Consider the following 17061-nt stretch of genomic DNA (forward strand, 5'->3'; position numbering starts at 1 on the left):
GGAAGATGAGGTCAGACAGCATCCAGTTTATTTTACCAACAAAGTTCTACAAGGCCCCGAGTTAGGGTACCAAAAACTTGAGAAGTTTGCGTATGCCTTAATAGTGGCGTCTCGAAGGCTACGGCCTTATTTTCAAACTCGCACAATAAAAGTTCGAACGAACTGGCCCATGAAGCAAATTCTTCAAAAAACAGACATTATGGGCAGAATGGTTCAATGGGCTATAGAACTATCCGAGTTTGACTTAACGTATGAAACTCGGATGGTGATTAAAGCCCAGTGCCTGACCGATTTCATTGCCGAATATGCAGGAGATCAAGAGGAGGCCTCCACAACATGGGAATTGTATGTGTATGGCTCTTCCAACAAAATCGGAAGCAGTGCAGGCATAATACTTGTCAACCGAGAGGGAAATCAAATAGAAGTCTTCCTGAAATTTGAAATCCCGGCCTCCAATAACCAGGCAGAATATGAAGCCTTGATTGCCATGTTGAAATTAGCAGAAAAAGTCGGTGCAACCAAAGTAGTGCTCTTCAGCGACTCTCAAGTAGTGACCTCTCAAATCAATGGGGAGTATCAGGCCAAAGACCCAAATATGAAAAGGTACTTAAACAAAACTTTGGAGTACCTTAGGCGATTCTTGGAAACCGAGGTCAAACATATAACTCGTGATCTAAACAGCAGAGCAGACACCCTCTCCAAGTTAGCAAGTACTAAGCCAGGAGGGAATAATAGAAGCCTGATCCAGGAAACTCTCCAAGAACCCTCTGTCACAAAAATAGAGGCTAAACAAGATGTCCTGGAGGTATCCGGATTGGAACTCGAGTGGATGACCCCTTTTATCAAATATATAAAATTTGACATCATACCTAAAGAGGAAAAAGAGGCTAAGAAAATCCGGAAGGAGGTATAAAAGTACACTTTGGTGAAAAATATCCTTTATAAAAGAGGAATATCCACACCATTGTTGAAGTGCGTCTCGACCTCAAAGACAATGGAGGTCTTAGAGGAGGTGCACAATGGTATCTGTGGAAACCATCTCGGAGTAAGGTCTTTGGCTAGGAAAGTCATCCGAGCCGGGTTCTATTGGCCGACCTTGCAGAAGGATGCCACCGAGTTCATAAAGAAGTGTTAACCATGCCAAATGCATGCTAACTTCCATGTCGCTCCCCCCGAGGAACTCATCAGCATAACTTCTCCATGACCTTTTGCAAAATGGGGGTTGGACCTACTCGGACCCTTCCCCCAAGCGCCTGGACAAGTAAAATACCTCATAGTGGAAGTAGACTACTTCACAAAATGGATCGAAGCAGAACCCTGGCCACCATTACAACTAAGAGAAGTCGAAAGTTCTGCTATAAGAATATCATTACCAGGTATGGAATACCCCATTCCATCACCATGGATAATAATACCCAGTTCACCTACTTTACATTTAGAAACTTGGTAGCCAGTATGAAGATCAAGCATCAGTTCACCTCGATTGAACACCCACAGGCAAATGGACAGGCTAAGGCAGCCAACAAAGTCATACTGGCTGAATTAAAGAAAAGACTACAAGATGTAAAAGGGACTTTGGTCGAGGAGCTCCCCCAAGTATTATGGGCATATTGGATTACACCTCAATCTGCCACGGGAGAAATACCCTTTCGACTTGCTTATGTCATAGAAGCCATGATACCAATTGAAGTCAACGAGCAAAGTCCAAGGGTGAGGTTCTACGACGAGGTAGGCAATCTCCAAGCACACAAAGAAGAACTCGAACTACTCCCTGAAATCCGAGAGCAAGCCTAGATAAGGGAAGCAGCGTTGAAGCAAAGGATGATAAACAGATACAACAAAAAAGTCATTCGAAGAAGCTTTGTCTCAGACGACTTAGTCCTGATCAAGAATGATATTTGCGTTAACAAGTCGGGTGAAGGAAAACTTGCTGCTAATTGGAAAGGGCCATATAAGATAAGTGAAGTCCTTAGAAAGGGGTATTACAAGGTATCCGACTTGAATGGAGTCAAGCTCCAAGATCGTGGCATGCTTGTAACATGAGGAGGTATTATAGCTAGAAGCGAACTCCACTCTCTGATGTACTCTTTTTCCCGACTTCTTGGTTTTTTACCAAAGAGGGTTTTCCTGAAGGGGGTTTTAACGAGGCATCAAAGTGGGGACTAAGGGTTAAAAGTCTTAAAATCCCTTAGTAGCTAAGATTAACTTTTATAAATGTTACCTCCATCAATAAATAAGGATTTTATTCTATCTCTTTATAATTCCATTATTGTCATCATTGTTCTACGAAATGCACCGATTTAAGCTCGAAAAAGCGTGAAAATCCCATGACCGACCTATGTGACCGGCAGAATAAAACGACGAGGTACAAGTCGGTGTAAAGAGGTTACAAAGACGATCATGATAACTCGGGAATGTTACCCCTAAACGACTTACTAGTCGGAAAACCCGAGAAGAATCGAAATGCATCGCAAAAATAACCTAACTCACGAAAATAATTCAATAAGCAGAAAATTGAATATGTAGGGAATACAAAAAGGGATAAGAAAACCGCTCAAAAGATAAAAGCGAAGGCTGTCTCAAGTCTTTGAAAAAACTTTCACAGTAACTTAAACAAAACAGCCCATCTAACAAAAAGATTTTTTGACAAAATCAAAGGGTTTTTTATGAAAACGTTATAAAGCATCAAGACGACTACAAACATACATGAACGAAATATTTTTGTAAAAGGCCCTTATCCAAAAAGGGGCAACCAAAGCAAACAACCTTTTTCGTTAATGACCATAAAAAAGGTAAAAAAATGTCAAGAACTACCACCACGCGAACACATAAAATAAATTGTTCAAAAAGGGCCCACTAGCTAAAATAATTAAGAAGGAAGATTGGAGTCACCAAAAGGAAGGGAGCTCGGATCTATTACGGGAGTCGAAGGGGTCGGAGTGGTCTCTTCGGCAATGGAAGTCGAAGCTTCTAAAGAACTCGGTAAGAATCCCTCCTGTTGCTCCTCACGAGGAGGAGCCTCAACAATCCTTTGCCCACGAGTCTTTAGCTCGGATTCGGTCTCGAGGCGAGGAGGAGAAACAATCGCTCCATCAACGACCACCTTATGAGGATAGAGAGGTGAAAGGTCCAAATCAGGAGCACTAACTCTGACCTGTTCCTTAAACACCCTCTAAGCCTCCTCTGAGCCCTCAACAATTGAGTCCTCCAGCTCTTGATAGGCTTCCCGATTCGACTCCAGCTGCCTTTGAAAATCAATATTTTCAGAAAAACACTGACATAATTTTGCTCCATGTTCTCCTTTAGGCCCTCTGCCAAGGCACAATGACCCATTAGCTTCTTCTCTCTCTCCTGAAGCCGGGCCAGCTCATCCTTCAACCAGGCATTCTCCCTCTGAAGCCGCTTCTCATTTTCTTGATACAAGACAATCCTCTCCTGAAGATCCTCTACAGTTTTTTTAGAAGAGCCCAAAGAACTCAAGGGAGTTTTGTCCAAGATATCAAGAAGAGCAGTGCAAACACCAGCAGTCCGAACTCCCCCTCGAACAAAAATTTGAAGATGATATCGAAGGGAAGCATCGTCCATAGCGATCTGGCTATGAGAAAAGATGTGCTTCCGAATGAATTTTAGACCATCGAAGTTGGCCTCCCCAAAAGGAGAAGAGCCAGTCTCTGAGGTATTACGTTTCTTTTTCTTGGGTTTGGAAGGAGGTCGGACTGGGGGATAAAAGGAGGGAGAGGAGAAGCAGAGCCAAAGGTTACCAAGATTGGTCGAGAGGAAGTCCCCGAGTCATGAGGAGGAGGAGGAGGAGCGCCATTAGTTCCGACTTTAGCTGCATCAGCCTAGGCACGAGCCTTCCTCTTGGCCTCTTGGACCTTTTGGTAGGCAGCACTGGATACACTCTTCACCATTTCTAAAAGAAGGAAATAAAAATCAGCTTACAAATCAGAAAGGAAAACGTTACAAGTCGGAATTCAACAAAAACAATCTCAAAGAAACCAAAACTACCTAGCTCGGACTGAATAAAACTCGGAGGACCAATGAGAAATTTCTTAGTGTCAAGATGGGGAGCTCTCCCCCAAGTCTCTCGGAAAAACCCCACAATGGTCTCCTTAGCCCCGTCCAAATCATCCAGGGTATACTTCTCAACAGGAGAGGCCTCTGACCAGTATAAAGGAAATCAAGGATAATTGTTCTCATATAAGAAAAAGGGATGGTGGCCCTCTACAGCTTGGACCTTGAAGAAAAATTTTTAAAGTCGTGGAAGGATTCATCAAAGATTGAAAAAACCTTCCATCCCTGAATAGCTCAAAAGGACACCCACTGTTGCTTATTATTCAGAGCACTAAATGGCTTTGTCAGGTGAAAAAGATAAAAAAAAAAAGATCTTTAAAGAAGTTGGGAAGTTCAGCTTTTGGCTGACGAGTTGGTAGATTTTCATGAAACCCCAAGAGTTGGGGTAGAGCTGGGTAGGAGCAACTCGGCAGTGCGATAATATCTTCATTTCAAAATCAGAAAAGGGGAAGGAAACCCCAGGTGGGTAAAAAGGAAATCATACATAAAGAAAAGTGAGGGTCAGAATCAGCAACCCTCCCGCAACAAATCCGGTTTTCAGGACCCAGGACCACCAACTTGTATTTAGGCTCGTCAGCCTCAAAACTACAAATCCTATGATGGGTGCGAAATTCGGTAATGAAATCTGTGTCTACTAAAGGCTTCTCATCAAGCACAAAATCATCTACCCATCTCGAAACGGTCTCAGAAATACGAGAAGACATTTTCCCAACAAAAAGGAAGTAGGTATAAAGGCAATAAGACCTACAAAGAAAAATAAAATCATAAAAAACAACGGAGCACCCCAAGACGGAAGACTAAAAGGAGTTTTTGAATGAGAAAGAATGAGAGTGCAAGTAAGAAACTTCGAAGAGAAGACGAATTAAACAAAGAAAGAAGAGGGAAAAGTATTTAGAACATGTCAGGGACACAACAGTAAAATGACGCGATCAATAAAAAAACGCGTCGTTACCAATGTAATTGCCCCCACATGTAAATGTGAAATCCCAAACGGACACGACGTTTGATTAGACACAACGGTTGAGAAATTCAAAATCACGTCGGTTTTAAACTCAAATCACGTCGGTTCCCGACTTGGACAAACCCGAGTTCAATTAATACTCGAATCCGACTCATAGCGAAGAAATCGGACTCGAGTAGGGGCATTGTTCATACCCTGGTCAAAAACTGTGGTTCGGGCCCAAGTAAGCCAAAAAGGCCCAATGCAAAGGTTGGCCTCATCACCTAACCGACCTCCCATGAAAGAGGTCAGGTTCGACATGAGCCCCTCCCCAAAGAAGTCAGACTCGAGATGAGCTGGCAGATAACACTTATTCAAATAAGTAATTGTCCCCTAAAATTTCTCATCCACTTCCTGAAGCAATATCTCAACAACCCTAAGATAAAGGGACAGTTATCCACCATCAAAAGTGGAACTATTCCAACGGTGGTTATTGGATCACCACTAAAAATATACTGACATACTCAGATAAAACAAAGTTCCAATACATTCTAAACCTGTTTAACCCATTGCTAACTTAGGCATCAGAGTGTCTTTGCAGGTACCACCCCCTATTCTTTCGCGCACACAAACTCGGACGGCGGCTCCGTCCTTAGCGCACAGCAAGTCGGAGGCCACCTTCTATTGGCGTTTGGGCCAATCCCTTAAACCCAATACACCTATTTCAGGCTACCCACAAAACAGTATCATTTTGAATTTTTTTATTCCTATGTTTCGAATTTATTAATTTTAGAAATATCAAATATTTTTTTTAAAAATATATCCATCGTTCTTGTTAACGCGTCTGCAAGTGTCTTGTTGTCCGTCACCGTCCCTTCCTTTGCCTCACCACTTAAAAGAATTTCAAAAGAAAACATCCCAAATTATTATGAAAAGAATTATATATGAAACCTATAAAAAACAAACACATGAAACTTAATAAAAAATATCTAAAATAATAAAAAATATCTAACGTCAAACGAAATAAAAAAATTAAAAATATTGTGAAAAAAACCTTCAAAATATAATAAAAGAAAATTAAACATCTAAAACATTTTAAAAAAAGCGTATGAAAATTAAGAAAGTAAAAGGGTTAAGTACGATTTTGGTCTCTAACGTATAAGTCGAAATTTTTTTTTATCTCCAATCTTTTTTTGTATACAAAATCGTTCCTAAGGTTTAAAACTAAATTTTAAAATCTTTCTTTTTACTTAAATTTTAAAATTTTAGACCAAATTACCCATAACAAAAAATTATAAAATAAAAAAATAGGAGAAGGAGAGTGTTTCTGCTCTTACAAAAAGGGAAGGAAAGAAGAAGATCGAAGGGGGAAGGAAAGAAGAAGAAGAAGTTGTCCACAATCTACCTCTGCCTCCGCTTTCGCCGCCAAAAATTTAAAATCAAGTTAAATTTTAGGAACGATTTTAAAATTAAATTAAACCTTAGGACAGTAGCGGATCCAGAAATTTTATAAGAGGAGGCCAAATTGAATACAAAATAAATTAAAATATAACATAACAAAAAGTCAACAAAATATAATTTATAGTATATAATTCAAAATTAATAATTATATTATATAAAAATCAACATTCAACTACATATTTAGAATTTTGGTATTTTTAAATTTGTTTTGCGATATTTTATATAACTAAAATTATCAATTTATCATTTGAAATAAATTTTGAACCATTCTCTACTTTTTTAACATTATAATTTATACATATTAAGTTACTAATATATAATTTTTTTAGTATACTTATATACTAAAATATATTTAATCTATAATATATATATTAACTATATAATAATAATAAACTAATAATACTAATTTTTTTAAAAAAAATGGGGACTATGGCCACCTTAGGCCTCCTTAAATCTGCCACTGCTTAGAGACTATTTTGTATGTAAAAAAAAAAGATTGAAAACAAAAAATTGTTTTAGCCTATACTTTAACAACCAAACTCATACTTAATCCAAAATAAAACATCTAAAATTATTAAAATAAATCATCCAAAATTTAAAATAAAAAACATTCAAATCATAAAAAAAATATTCAAAACCTATAAAAATACACATTTAAAAATAAAACATTCAAAACTTAAAAAAATAAAACATGAAATTATTAAAAAAATCATCCAAAAACTAAAAAAGATAGCGGTAAGAGATGGCACAAAATGTTGCAACTTCTACGTCTTATGGAGGGAGGTGAAGAAAAATGAGAATAGCGCATGTTTTTTGAAATTTTAAAAACATGATTTTTTGAAAAATTTGCTACTATATAGAATTAATTTTCTATATTTTTCTGTTATTAAAATATCTTATTCACGTAACATTTTTCGTACATATATTTTTTATAATAATTATAAATGAAATAAATAATAAAATATAAAAATAAAAATATTTTTAAAACCACACGTTTAAGTATGGAATTGATTTTATTTATTTGTTTTTTCTTATAAACATCATTAGAAAGCATCATGGGCGGCCTATATAAATTTATGATCAAAGAAACCACATCATGCATATATCACTTCAAACAAAGCCCTCCAAACAAGGCCGAAACTTGATGGACTCCTTAGATTTTATTCTTATTTTTGTAGCCATTGCCTCATTCTTCTTCATCCACACTTGGAGATCTAATAGAAATAACCCCATAATTAATTTGCCCTTCTTTGGTATGCTACCATCAGTTTTATGTAATCTTTCCAATATCCATGATTATGCAACCACCGTTTTGAACCACTATGGAGGTACTTTGATGTTCAAAGGTCCCTGGCTCACAAATGTCAACTTTCTCATCACCAGTGATCCTATGAACGTGCACCACATTACGAGCAAGAACTTTGACAACTACATTAAAGGGTCTGAGTTCTATGAGATTTTTGAAATCATGGGAGATGGCATCTTTAACACTGATTCCCCCAAGTGGAAGCGCAGCAGGGACATACTACATTCATTGTTCAGACAAAACTCGTTTGAGAGTTTAGTTGTAAAAATAATTCATAGGAAGCTGGAGAGTTGCCTAGTTCCACTTCTCAATAATGCATCGGAATTAGGAACTATTGTGGACTTGCAAGACATCTTTCAGAGATTCACTTTTGACAACATCTGTTCCATAGTGTTGGGCTTTGATCCTAACTCTCTTCCTAACAATCTCATCCAGTTCCCAGAGATCGCTTTCGAGAAAGCTTTCAACAAAATGGAGGATTCAATGTTCTACAGACACATTGTCCCAAGATTTTTATGGAAGCTTCAGAAATGGCTCCAAATTGGACAAGAGAAGACCTATAGTGAATGTGAGAAAATAATTGACCAATTCTTGCATCAGTGTATATCATCCACTTTCCAAGAGCAAAGCAAATTCAACTGCACTAAACATGAAAATGAACCAAACTTTAACATGCTTAAAGCTATTGTGGAGGAAAGTGGAACGGAACAAATAGATCGCAAGTTTTTAAGAGACAATGCTATTAGTCTCTTAGCAGCAGGAAGGGATACAATTAGTTCGGGTCTCAGTTGGTTTTTCTGGCTGGTTTCAACCCATCCTCTTGTTGAAGCCAAGATCCTTGAAGAAATTAGAGCAAACTTTATACACAGGGAAGAAAATTGGCTCATCACTTCAAGGTTAGAAAATCTTAACAAGCTAGTTTACTTGCATGGAGCTTTGTGTGAAGCACTGAGACTTTTCCCTCCACTTCCTATTGAGCACAAATCTGCAGTTAAATCTGATATACTTCCTAGCGGGGATCGTGTTAATGCAAATACTATGATACTTTACTCTTTGTACTCAATGGGAAGAATGAAACAAATATGGGGAGAAGATTGCTTGGAGTTTAAGCCAGAAAGGTGGATTTCTGACAAGGGAAGCATCATACACGTACCATCTTACAAGTTCATAGCTTTCCAAGCAGGCCCAAGAAGTTGTTTGGGTAAAAATATAAGCTTTATTCAGATGAAGATCATCGCCATTGCTTTGCTGTTGAATTTTCAGTTTGAGGTGGTGAAAGGACATAATGTGTACCCATGTCTTTCTGTTATTCTTCACATGAAACACGGCTTGAAGGTCAAGGTTACTAAAAGAGATATTATTAATTAGATTTAGGGGGATCTATATGGTGTGTACTCCATTATTGTACGAACATACATATCATCTTGTCATCTTTATAAGATAAATAAGTGAAGAAGTAATAAGCATATCATCATCAGCTTATGTATTTCTTCATCATCATCTTTTTAATATTTGTATTTGCTATTGATCATATATAATATGAAAAACAACTATCATATATTATTGGTGTAACTATCTTTTATCTACTTGTGTTGGTGGAATGACACAAGATTTTAGCCTAGATTAAGTAATAACAATGCCTTGGACATCATATTTTGATCCAAAATTTTAAATTAACGAATTAAAGGGTTTTTATATTAGGCTGCCACTCAAATACAGATGTTAAAAGCATCCTTATAAAATGACGTGTTAATGGGTATTTTATGGACTTGTTATGAAAAATATGGCATTTGAAGCCAAATAGAGGCATTGGTTAAGGATATGTTTGTTGACAATGTCAATGTTTATATTGATGAATAGTGCCACAACAAGGTCATTCAAGCTTGAAAGGGGATTTGAAGTAAGACATTCACTATCACTTTTTTTTTTGTTTGAGACATGATTTATGATTTATAAGTGTCATTCGTATAAGAATTTGTTATTATATAAATATATCTAACATAAATTACATTTTATATTAATCTTACTTATTCTATTGGTAATTAAATATAATCTCATCTAGATTATATCATCACCATTTACTTCAATAACAACCTATCAAATAATCTAATATAGTGAGATAAATATGATGAAAATGCTTAAAATAAAAAAAATCCGACTATAATCTTTGTTTTGGAAACCTGCCACATGAACAAGAACAATGTCATTTAACCGATATAATGAATGATGATAAATTGTTACCACCTTTAGGGTTTTAGTGAGTTAAATATGTCTCTTACTATATTGTTGCAGGCTTCTACATTTTAGTTGTTTGGCCTTTTTTGCTAAATCATGGTGTGTCGTCTTTAATTAGTAGGCTAATACCTAATAATCTATACTCCGTACTCCATAGCCAGCGGTTTAGTACGTAGTGTAATCTCTTAAAACACCAGAATACCAAAATGTTGTAGGTAACAACTATGTATCTGTAGTAGTTTACATAAATAAAAAAGGATGAATTTATAATAAAAATTTTTTGGAACAATTTAAAATGTTTGTTTTTTAATTATTTTATATATATAAAAAAATCCTAAATTTAACCGTCTCATTTATTAGTTTTCATTAATGTACAGAAATGAAACTTATTATGTGGACTGTGAGAGTCGAGTTTCAACTACTTGATGTTAAGTATCCTTTTTTGCAGCATTATTGATGCCTATAATAATGGAGCAGGCAAAAGTTGGAACGTGTCACTGTTTTATTGCAATTCGACATGTGTTGGAATAACATTCGAATATTAGTCCAATTAAAATTTATATTTAAATTTAAATTAGATAATTATTTTTGTAATTTTATTTTTATTTGTTTGACATCTATAGATAAGTAGTACTTTTTATTTTATTATGGGTACTAAAAATTATCTATTATTAAAAGTGTTCTGTGGACAATTTAAGCAAGTTTCACGAATATGGTACAGTCAAATTGACAAATATTTAATTGATCATGAATTTAAAAAGGGCAAAAGTGGTCTACACTATATATATCTAGACATAAGGTAATTTAAATACTTTTATCATTTCTTTGTATATGGACATCTATCTTATCTACACAAAAAAATAATAGACAATTATCAAAGATTTCAAAAAAGAGGTGAAACATACGTTTAATTTGATATGGTTGACTTAGGATTGGTGCTCTACTTTTTTGATAACGAGGTAAATCAAAATAAAATACATTTTTTTCGTAAAAAAAATACACTTAAAATTTATTGAAAAGATTCAAGATGAGTAATTGCAAGGCTGTGTCAATTTCTCTTGTTATAATGAAAAATTACCAAAAAAAATGAATCTAAAGAGACAGATGCTTCACAATATAAAAATTTTATTGAAAATCTATTTTATTAGGATTAAGTACAATTTTAATCTCTAAGACATAAATCGAACATTTTATTCGTCCCCACTTTTTTTTGTATTCGAATTTGTCCCTAAGGTTCAACTTGATTTTAAAATTGTTCTTTGGACAATTATACCCTTACTCGCTGATCACCAATAAAAGCACCAAGCACTTCTTAGTAATTGTGAACACCGTGGAGCAGCAGATGACTTACATACTCCACCCATTCAACCAACACAAAAACAGTAAAAACCGAATTCCAAACACAATTCACATAACCAAGCCTTATAATCTTAAAATTCACAATTCTTCTCCAAAGTGATTCACATCCTCAATTACAAATTCATGAAATTAACAAAATTCTGCAATCAAATAATAAGCAGCATTCAATAACTAGGTAAAAATTAGGATAAATTACTAATGAAATCCATGAATCTTGAAGCAAATTCAATGTAGAAATTAAGAGTATCAAAATATCTTACCAGTAGGGATAAGGGAAACGGTGGGCAGAAGCGGGACAACAACCACGACAAAGATAGTGGGTAGAGACAGAGTAAAGAGATGAGTGGCAAAAATGCTGAAAGACGAACGCGAGGGTTTCGTTGTTGCATGTCACACTTTACCACAACGATAGCGTGCATGGTTGATTTCTGTTTCGTTGACAAGGGTTTCGGCGGGAAAACCCCAAGCTGACACCAAAGATGGCATTAACACGAACACGGACAAAAATGGTGGCACAGTTTAGATTGACACTGATGAAGTCGTTCCTCCACAAGTCAAGAGATATGCGATGCTTTCATCCCATGACTCGAACAAGCTGGTGTTTGGGCAGCCGACCTACGATGGAGTGATCGCCGGGAAAGTGTCTGATCGAAAGTAAAAGTAGGCAAAGAGGCAAAGGGCATTGGCATCGGTGGTGCAGGTGAGCAGGAAGGGCACGCCATTCGAGGAAAGGGAGAGGGAGAGGATGATCAAGAAGGCGTATAGAGAGAGAAGATGACGGAGCTAAAGATGAAATGACGACATACAAGCTAAGGGTAAAATCGTCTTTTAAAAAAAATTTTCTTGAAGGATGATTTTAAAACCAAGTTGAATTTTAGGAACGAATACAAATGCAAAAAAAAAAAGTTTGAGACGAATAAAATTTTTAGCCTATACCTTAGAGACCAAAATCGTACTTAACCCCTTTTATTATCTAACCACAACAAAATCGGACATTGTGTATACAACAAGTCTACTATCAAAATTCATGCAAAAACCAAGTCAAAAGCACTATGGATCTGCAAAAAGAATATTAAGATATCACAAGGCACAAAGGGATATGACATTCACTACAAATCTACTGAAGATCTAAAACTATTTGGATATATTGATAATGTTTGGACAAACTCCATTGACGACATGAAAAACACTTCTGTATATGCATTTACACTAGGATTTGGAGTGTTCTTTTGGGTATCAAAGAAATAAGAAACTGTGGCTCAATAATCTCTTGAAGCCGAGTATGTTATAGCCAAAAGCTACCAGTCAAGCAATATGACCAAGGAAAATATTCAAAGATATAGAAAAACAACAAGAAGACCCAACAACTAAGTTGTGTGACCCAACATCTATGTTGTGTGGTAGCAAATCAGCAATAGCAATGACAAACAATCGAGTCCATCATAGTTGAATCAAGTATTATTTTATACGAGAAATTATATTGGAGAAAAAAAGATAAAGATCGAATATTGCAATACAAATGAGCAACTAACTTACGTCTGCACTAAATCGCTCCCAAATCAAAGTTTGAACAATTTCTAGAGATGTTTGGAGTTACACAAATATACATCAAAGAGGAGTATTAATTATGTTACAAATTTGTGGAAATATCAAGATTTTTATGATAATATTTTGTAAAAATAAATATATAGATATTATATTAAAAAATTTTAAAAATACATAAATAATTCAAGTCTAGAAATATCTAGGATGATAACTAAAAATATTTAAGATAATATATATCTAAGAGAATATCTAGTACCTAAAAATAGGATAAATCACATAAATAAAATTATTTAGCTCAAATTTACACAAACATCTTAAACCAGAATTAATTACACGCCGAATCAAATTGATTTGATTTATGCTATTTACATGTAAATCAAATTAAGTTTATTTGATTTACCATGAATGTGTTGCACAAATAGTAGTAAATCCAAATCAAGTTGGTTCGATTTACCATATATGTATTGCACAAGTAGTTGATTCGATTTACGAAATATTCCCATTTGAATTCAAGTAAAATATCAAAAAAATCAAACGAATAAGAATATAAATTCAAATTTTGTATGTGTTTTAGTTTAAATTCCAAGAGATATATACTTTTACAAACTTATGAATTTAAAATAGAAAAATAAATAATTTCTAAAATTTTATTAAAAATGTCTTTTAACTCTTTAGCATATAAAAAATCATTACCATAACTTATAATGTTAAAAAAGTTGTTATAAAGTGTAGTCCTCCAAAATGGTATAGGAGTTAAAACTTTGAATTTTTTAAATTCAGAAGTAACAGATAGTTATACAATATAAAAAGACCAAATATATTTATATAATATGTAATTTAAAAGATAATTAAAAAATTATATCAATTAAATTATCACGTATAGTAATTTGTGAACTTAAGTGTAGAACAAACGCTTTGATGATGTTATGCGTTACTTTTGACTCTGAAAATTTCCAAGTGTAGAACATAAGTAATGTATAACGTCATCAAGGTGTTGATAGATCTTCCATTGTTTTTGTGTAGCTAAGGCAATGAGTGCCCTTATTGTATCTAGGAGCTCTACAACACTTCCAGCAGATAACGGCGATTTCAGAGCCCAAAAGCGGCAATTCTCCAACCACTCCAATATCAAGCACTACTAATCTATTAGCGGCGGTTTTAGAAAACTGTTGGAATAATTACTATAAACTAAAATTTTGCTGTGGATTCTTTTTGTGGCAGTTCATAACTGCTGATATTCAAAAATAAATTACTTACCCTTTGGCAGCGGTTCTGTATAATCTATCCCACCAATTTGTGCATATCTTTTTCAACAACAAGCCAAGCCTTATGATTTTGAATAGATTTATCAGGATTGAGTTTAGTCTTGTATAACCATTTGACTCCAATAACATCTTTATTTGAAAAGCGATCTACCAACTTTCATGTGTTATTCTTCTTAATAATCTTGATTTCTTCTTCTATTGTATTTTTCTATTCTTCTTGCTTTTCTGCTTCTTCGAAGTTTTAGGCTCGATCTTAGCAAAATTAGATGTTTCGTATACATCTTGTAGATGTCTCATTTTTTCTTAGACGAGAATTAGTGGTTGCTCTACTGTTGGAGTAGTTGTACTTGCTTTTTTACGTTCTTGTTCTTCTAATCTTGTAAGTGGTTGTTGTGATACTTCAATGCTTTTTTTCTCAACTTTTTCATCTTCCTAGTTCAATGAAATATATTCGTCGAACTTCACGTCTCGATTGATTATCAATTTATTTGTTTGCAAGTTATACACATGATATCCCTTTGGTTGTGCACTATATTCAACGAAGATTTCTTTCTCTGTCTTCTCATTGAGATATTTTTTGTGAGAATGTGGACATAACATAGACATTCAAAGACTCTTAGATGCTTTGCATAAGGCATTAGTCAAATCCATACTTTAATTAGAGTTTTATTTTCTACTACCTTCGTGAGACAATGATTTAGAAGGTATACTACTATGTATACAGCTTTTGCCTAAAAGATGTTTGATAGATTTTTTTCCTTAAGGATCAAGCGTGCCGTCTCTATCATAGTTCTATTTTTTAACAGGAGGTACTGTAGAACACGTGCGAGCTCCGTCTAATGGAAAAATAAGATTCAATCAAGATTTGGTTTATCCCACGCGTACACGTCACGGTCATCCTGCTTTTTTATCTTATATAGACTTATATGTAACTATTGAAAGTGATGACATTGCCCGCAATAATACCTACAGCTTCGCCTAATTCCACCAAGTTTCCATGAGTAGGACTCTGCCCATAATACAATCGACAGATCCAAGATGTAATCAACTTGAATTCGGGACAGCTATTCGAAATCTTAGTGAAAGACTGGATTTATTATCTCATGTTTGCTTTTCGTGAAAAAATACCAATTGAAGTGGAGGTTTTCTTCAAACAACAAGGGGCTGGAGCATATCCAACTGTGAGTTGATGCTCGACACTCTCTTCTTCACAAAATTTATTAAATTTCTTGAAAGTGTATTCAGTTCCTCTGTTGCTACGAAGTACGTTGATGCTACAACCACTTTGCTTCTCCACGTATTGCTTGAATTTCTTGAAAATGCCAAAACCTCTGATCTTTCATGTAGGAAATATGCCTAGTCATCTTAGTATAATCATCAATGAAGAGAATGAAGTACCAATTGTTACTGAGTGATAGTGTTTTCATCGGTCTACAGATATCATTGTAAACTAATGCAAGTATCTCCTTAACTCACTAAACTCTTCTAGAAAGAAAATGGTTGACAATATTATTTTTGAAGTAATCATCCTTTACAAGATTGATTAATCTCTGTAATGTTTGATGGATTCCTCATTAGTTGTTTATGGTGTAGTAGCTTGAATCCATGAAAGTGAAAATGACCAAAATTTCGATGCCACAATCATAAATAATCTTCTTGTGCATTTAATAAAGTTTCCATGATGTAATTCCATCCCACTGAAAAACTTTTATTTTTCATCTTTAGTATTGCTAGAAGTGTTTTAGTTTTTCTGTCACTCATGGTGCGTAAATCTTCTTAAAAGTATACTGCATAGATCGCAAGTTTTTAACATGCTTAAAAGGAAAAACTTTAACATGCGTAAAACTCTTGTGGAGGAAATTGGAATGGAACAAATAGATCACGAGTTTTTAAGAGATAATGCTCTTAGTCTCTTAGCAACAGGAAGGGATGCAATTAGTTCAGGTCTCAATTGGTTTTACTGGCTAGTGTCAAACCCATCCTCTTGTTGAAGCCAATATCCTTGAAGAAATCAGAGCAAACTTTATACACAAGGAAGAAAATTGGTTCATCATTTCAAGGGTAGAAAATCTTAACAAGCTAGTTTACCTGCATGGAGCTTTGTGTGAAGCATTGAGACTTTTCCCTCCAATTCCTTTCGAGTACAAATCTGCAGTTAAATCTGATATACTCCCCAGTGGGGATCGTGTTAATACAAATACTATGGTAATTTATTGTCAATATGCAATGGGAAGAGTGGAACAAACATGGGGAGAATATTGCTTGGAGTTTAAGCCACAAAGGTGGATTTCTGAAAAGGGAAGAAAGATACACATACCATCTTACAAGTTCATAGCTTTTCAAGCAGGCCCAAGAAGTTGTTTGGGTAAAAATATAAGCTTTGTTCAGATGAAGATCATCGCCATTGCTTTGCTATGGAATTTTCAATTTGAGGTGGCGAAAGGGAATAATGTGTCCCCATGTCTTTCTGTTGTTCTTGACATGAAACATGGCTTGAAGGTCAAGGTTACTAAAAGAGGTATTATTAATTAGATTTAGCATTTAGGGGCATCTATATATGGTATGGACTCCACTATTGTACGGACATTATATATCATTTTGTCATCTGTACAGGATAAATAAGTGAAAAAGTAATTAGCATATCATCAGCTGATGCATGTATTGACTATATTCATCATCTTTTCAATGTCTGTAATTGATATCGATCATATATAATATGAAAATAATTATATTATATAATTAGCGTAATTGTCTACTTGTTTTGCATAAATGATTTTATGAAATAGTTTGAAGTTGGTTTATTGTATTATAAATTTAAATGTTGCAACAAGAATAATTTTAATGAAAGAGTAATTTAAATAAATAATTAAAAAATT

The 17061-nt window shown here is 34.8% G+C and overlaps 2 protein-coding genes across 2 annotated transcripts; both read left to right on the forward strand.

Moving 5' to 3' along the window:
- Window positions 1-7609: 7609 nt before the first annotated feature.
- LOC112771990 (alkane hydroxylase MAH1-like) lies at window positions 7610-9184 on the forward strand. The gene has a single exon (XM_025816862.3). The coding sequence runs from the start codon at window positions 7620-7622 to the stop codon at window positions 9147-9149; it is 1530 nt and encodes a 509-aa protein (XP_025672647.3). The 5' UTR covers window positions 7610-7619; the 3' UTR covers window positions 9150-9184.
- A 6836-nt stretch (window positions 9185-16020) lies between these two features.
- LOC112771997 (alkane hydroxylase MAH1-like) lies at window positions 16021-16803 on the forward strand. Its single transcript, XM_025816873.1, has 3 exons — window positions 16021-16129; window positions 16179-16703; window positions 16799-16803. Exons 1-3 carry the CDS (start codon window positions 16021-16023, stop codon window positions 16801-16803), a joined length of 639 nt encoding a protein of 212 aa, XP_025672658.1.
- The last annotated feature ends 258 nt before the right edge of the window (window positions 16804-17061 follow it).

This window comes from Arachis hypogaea, chromosome 3 (assembly GCF_003086295.3).
Source record: "Arachis hypogaea cultivar Tifrunner chromosome 3, arahy.Tifrunner.gnm2.J5K5, whole genome shotgun sequence".
Taxonomy (NCBI): domain Eukaryota; kingdom Viridiplantae; phylum Streptophyta; class Magnoliopsida; order Fabales; family Fabaceae; genus Arachis; species Arachis hypogaea.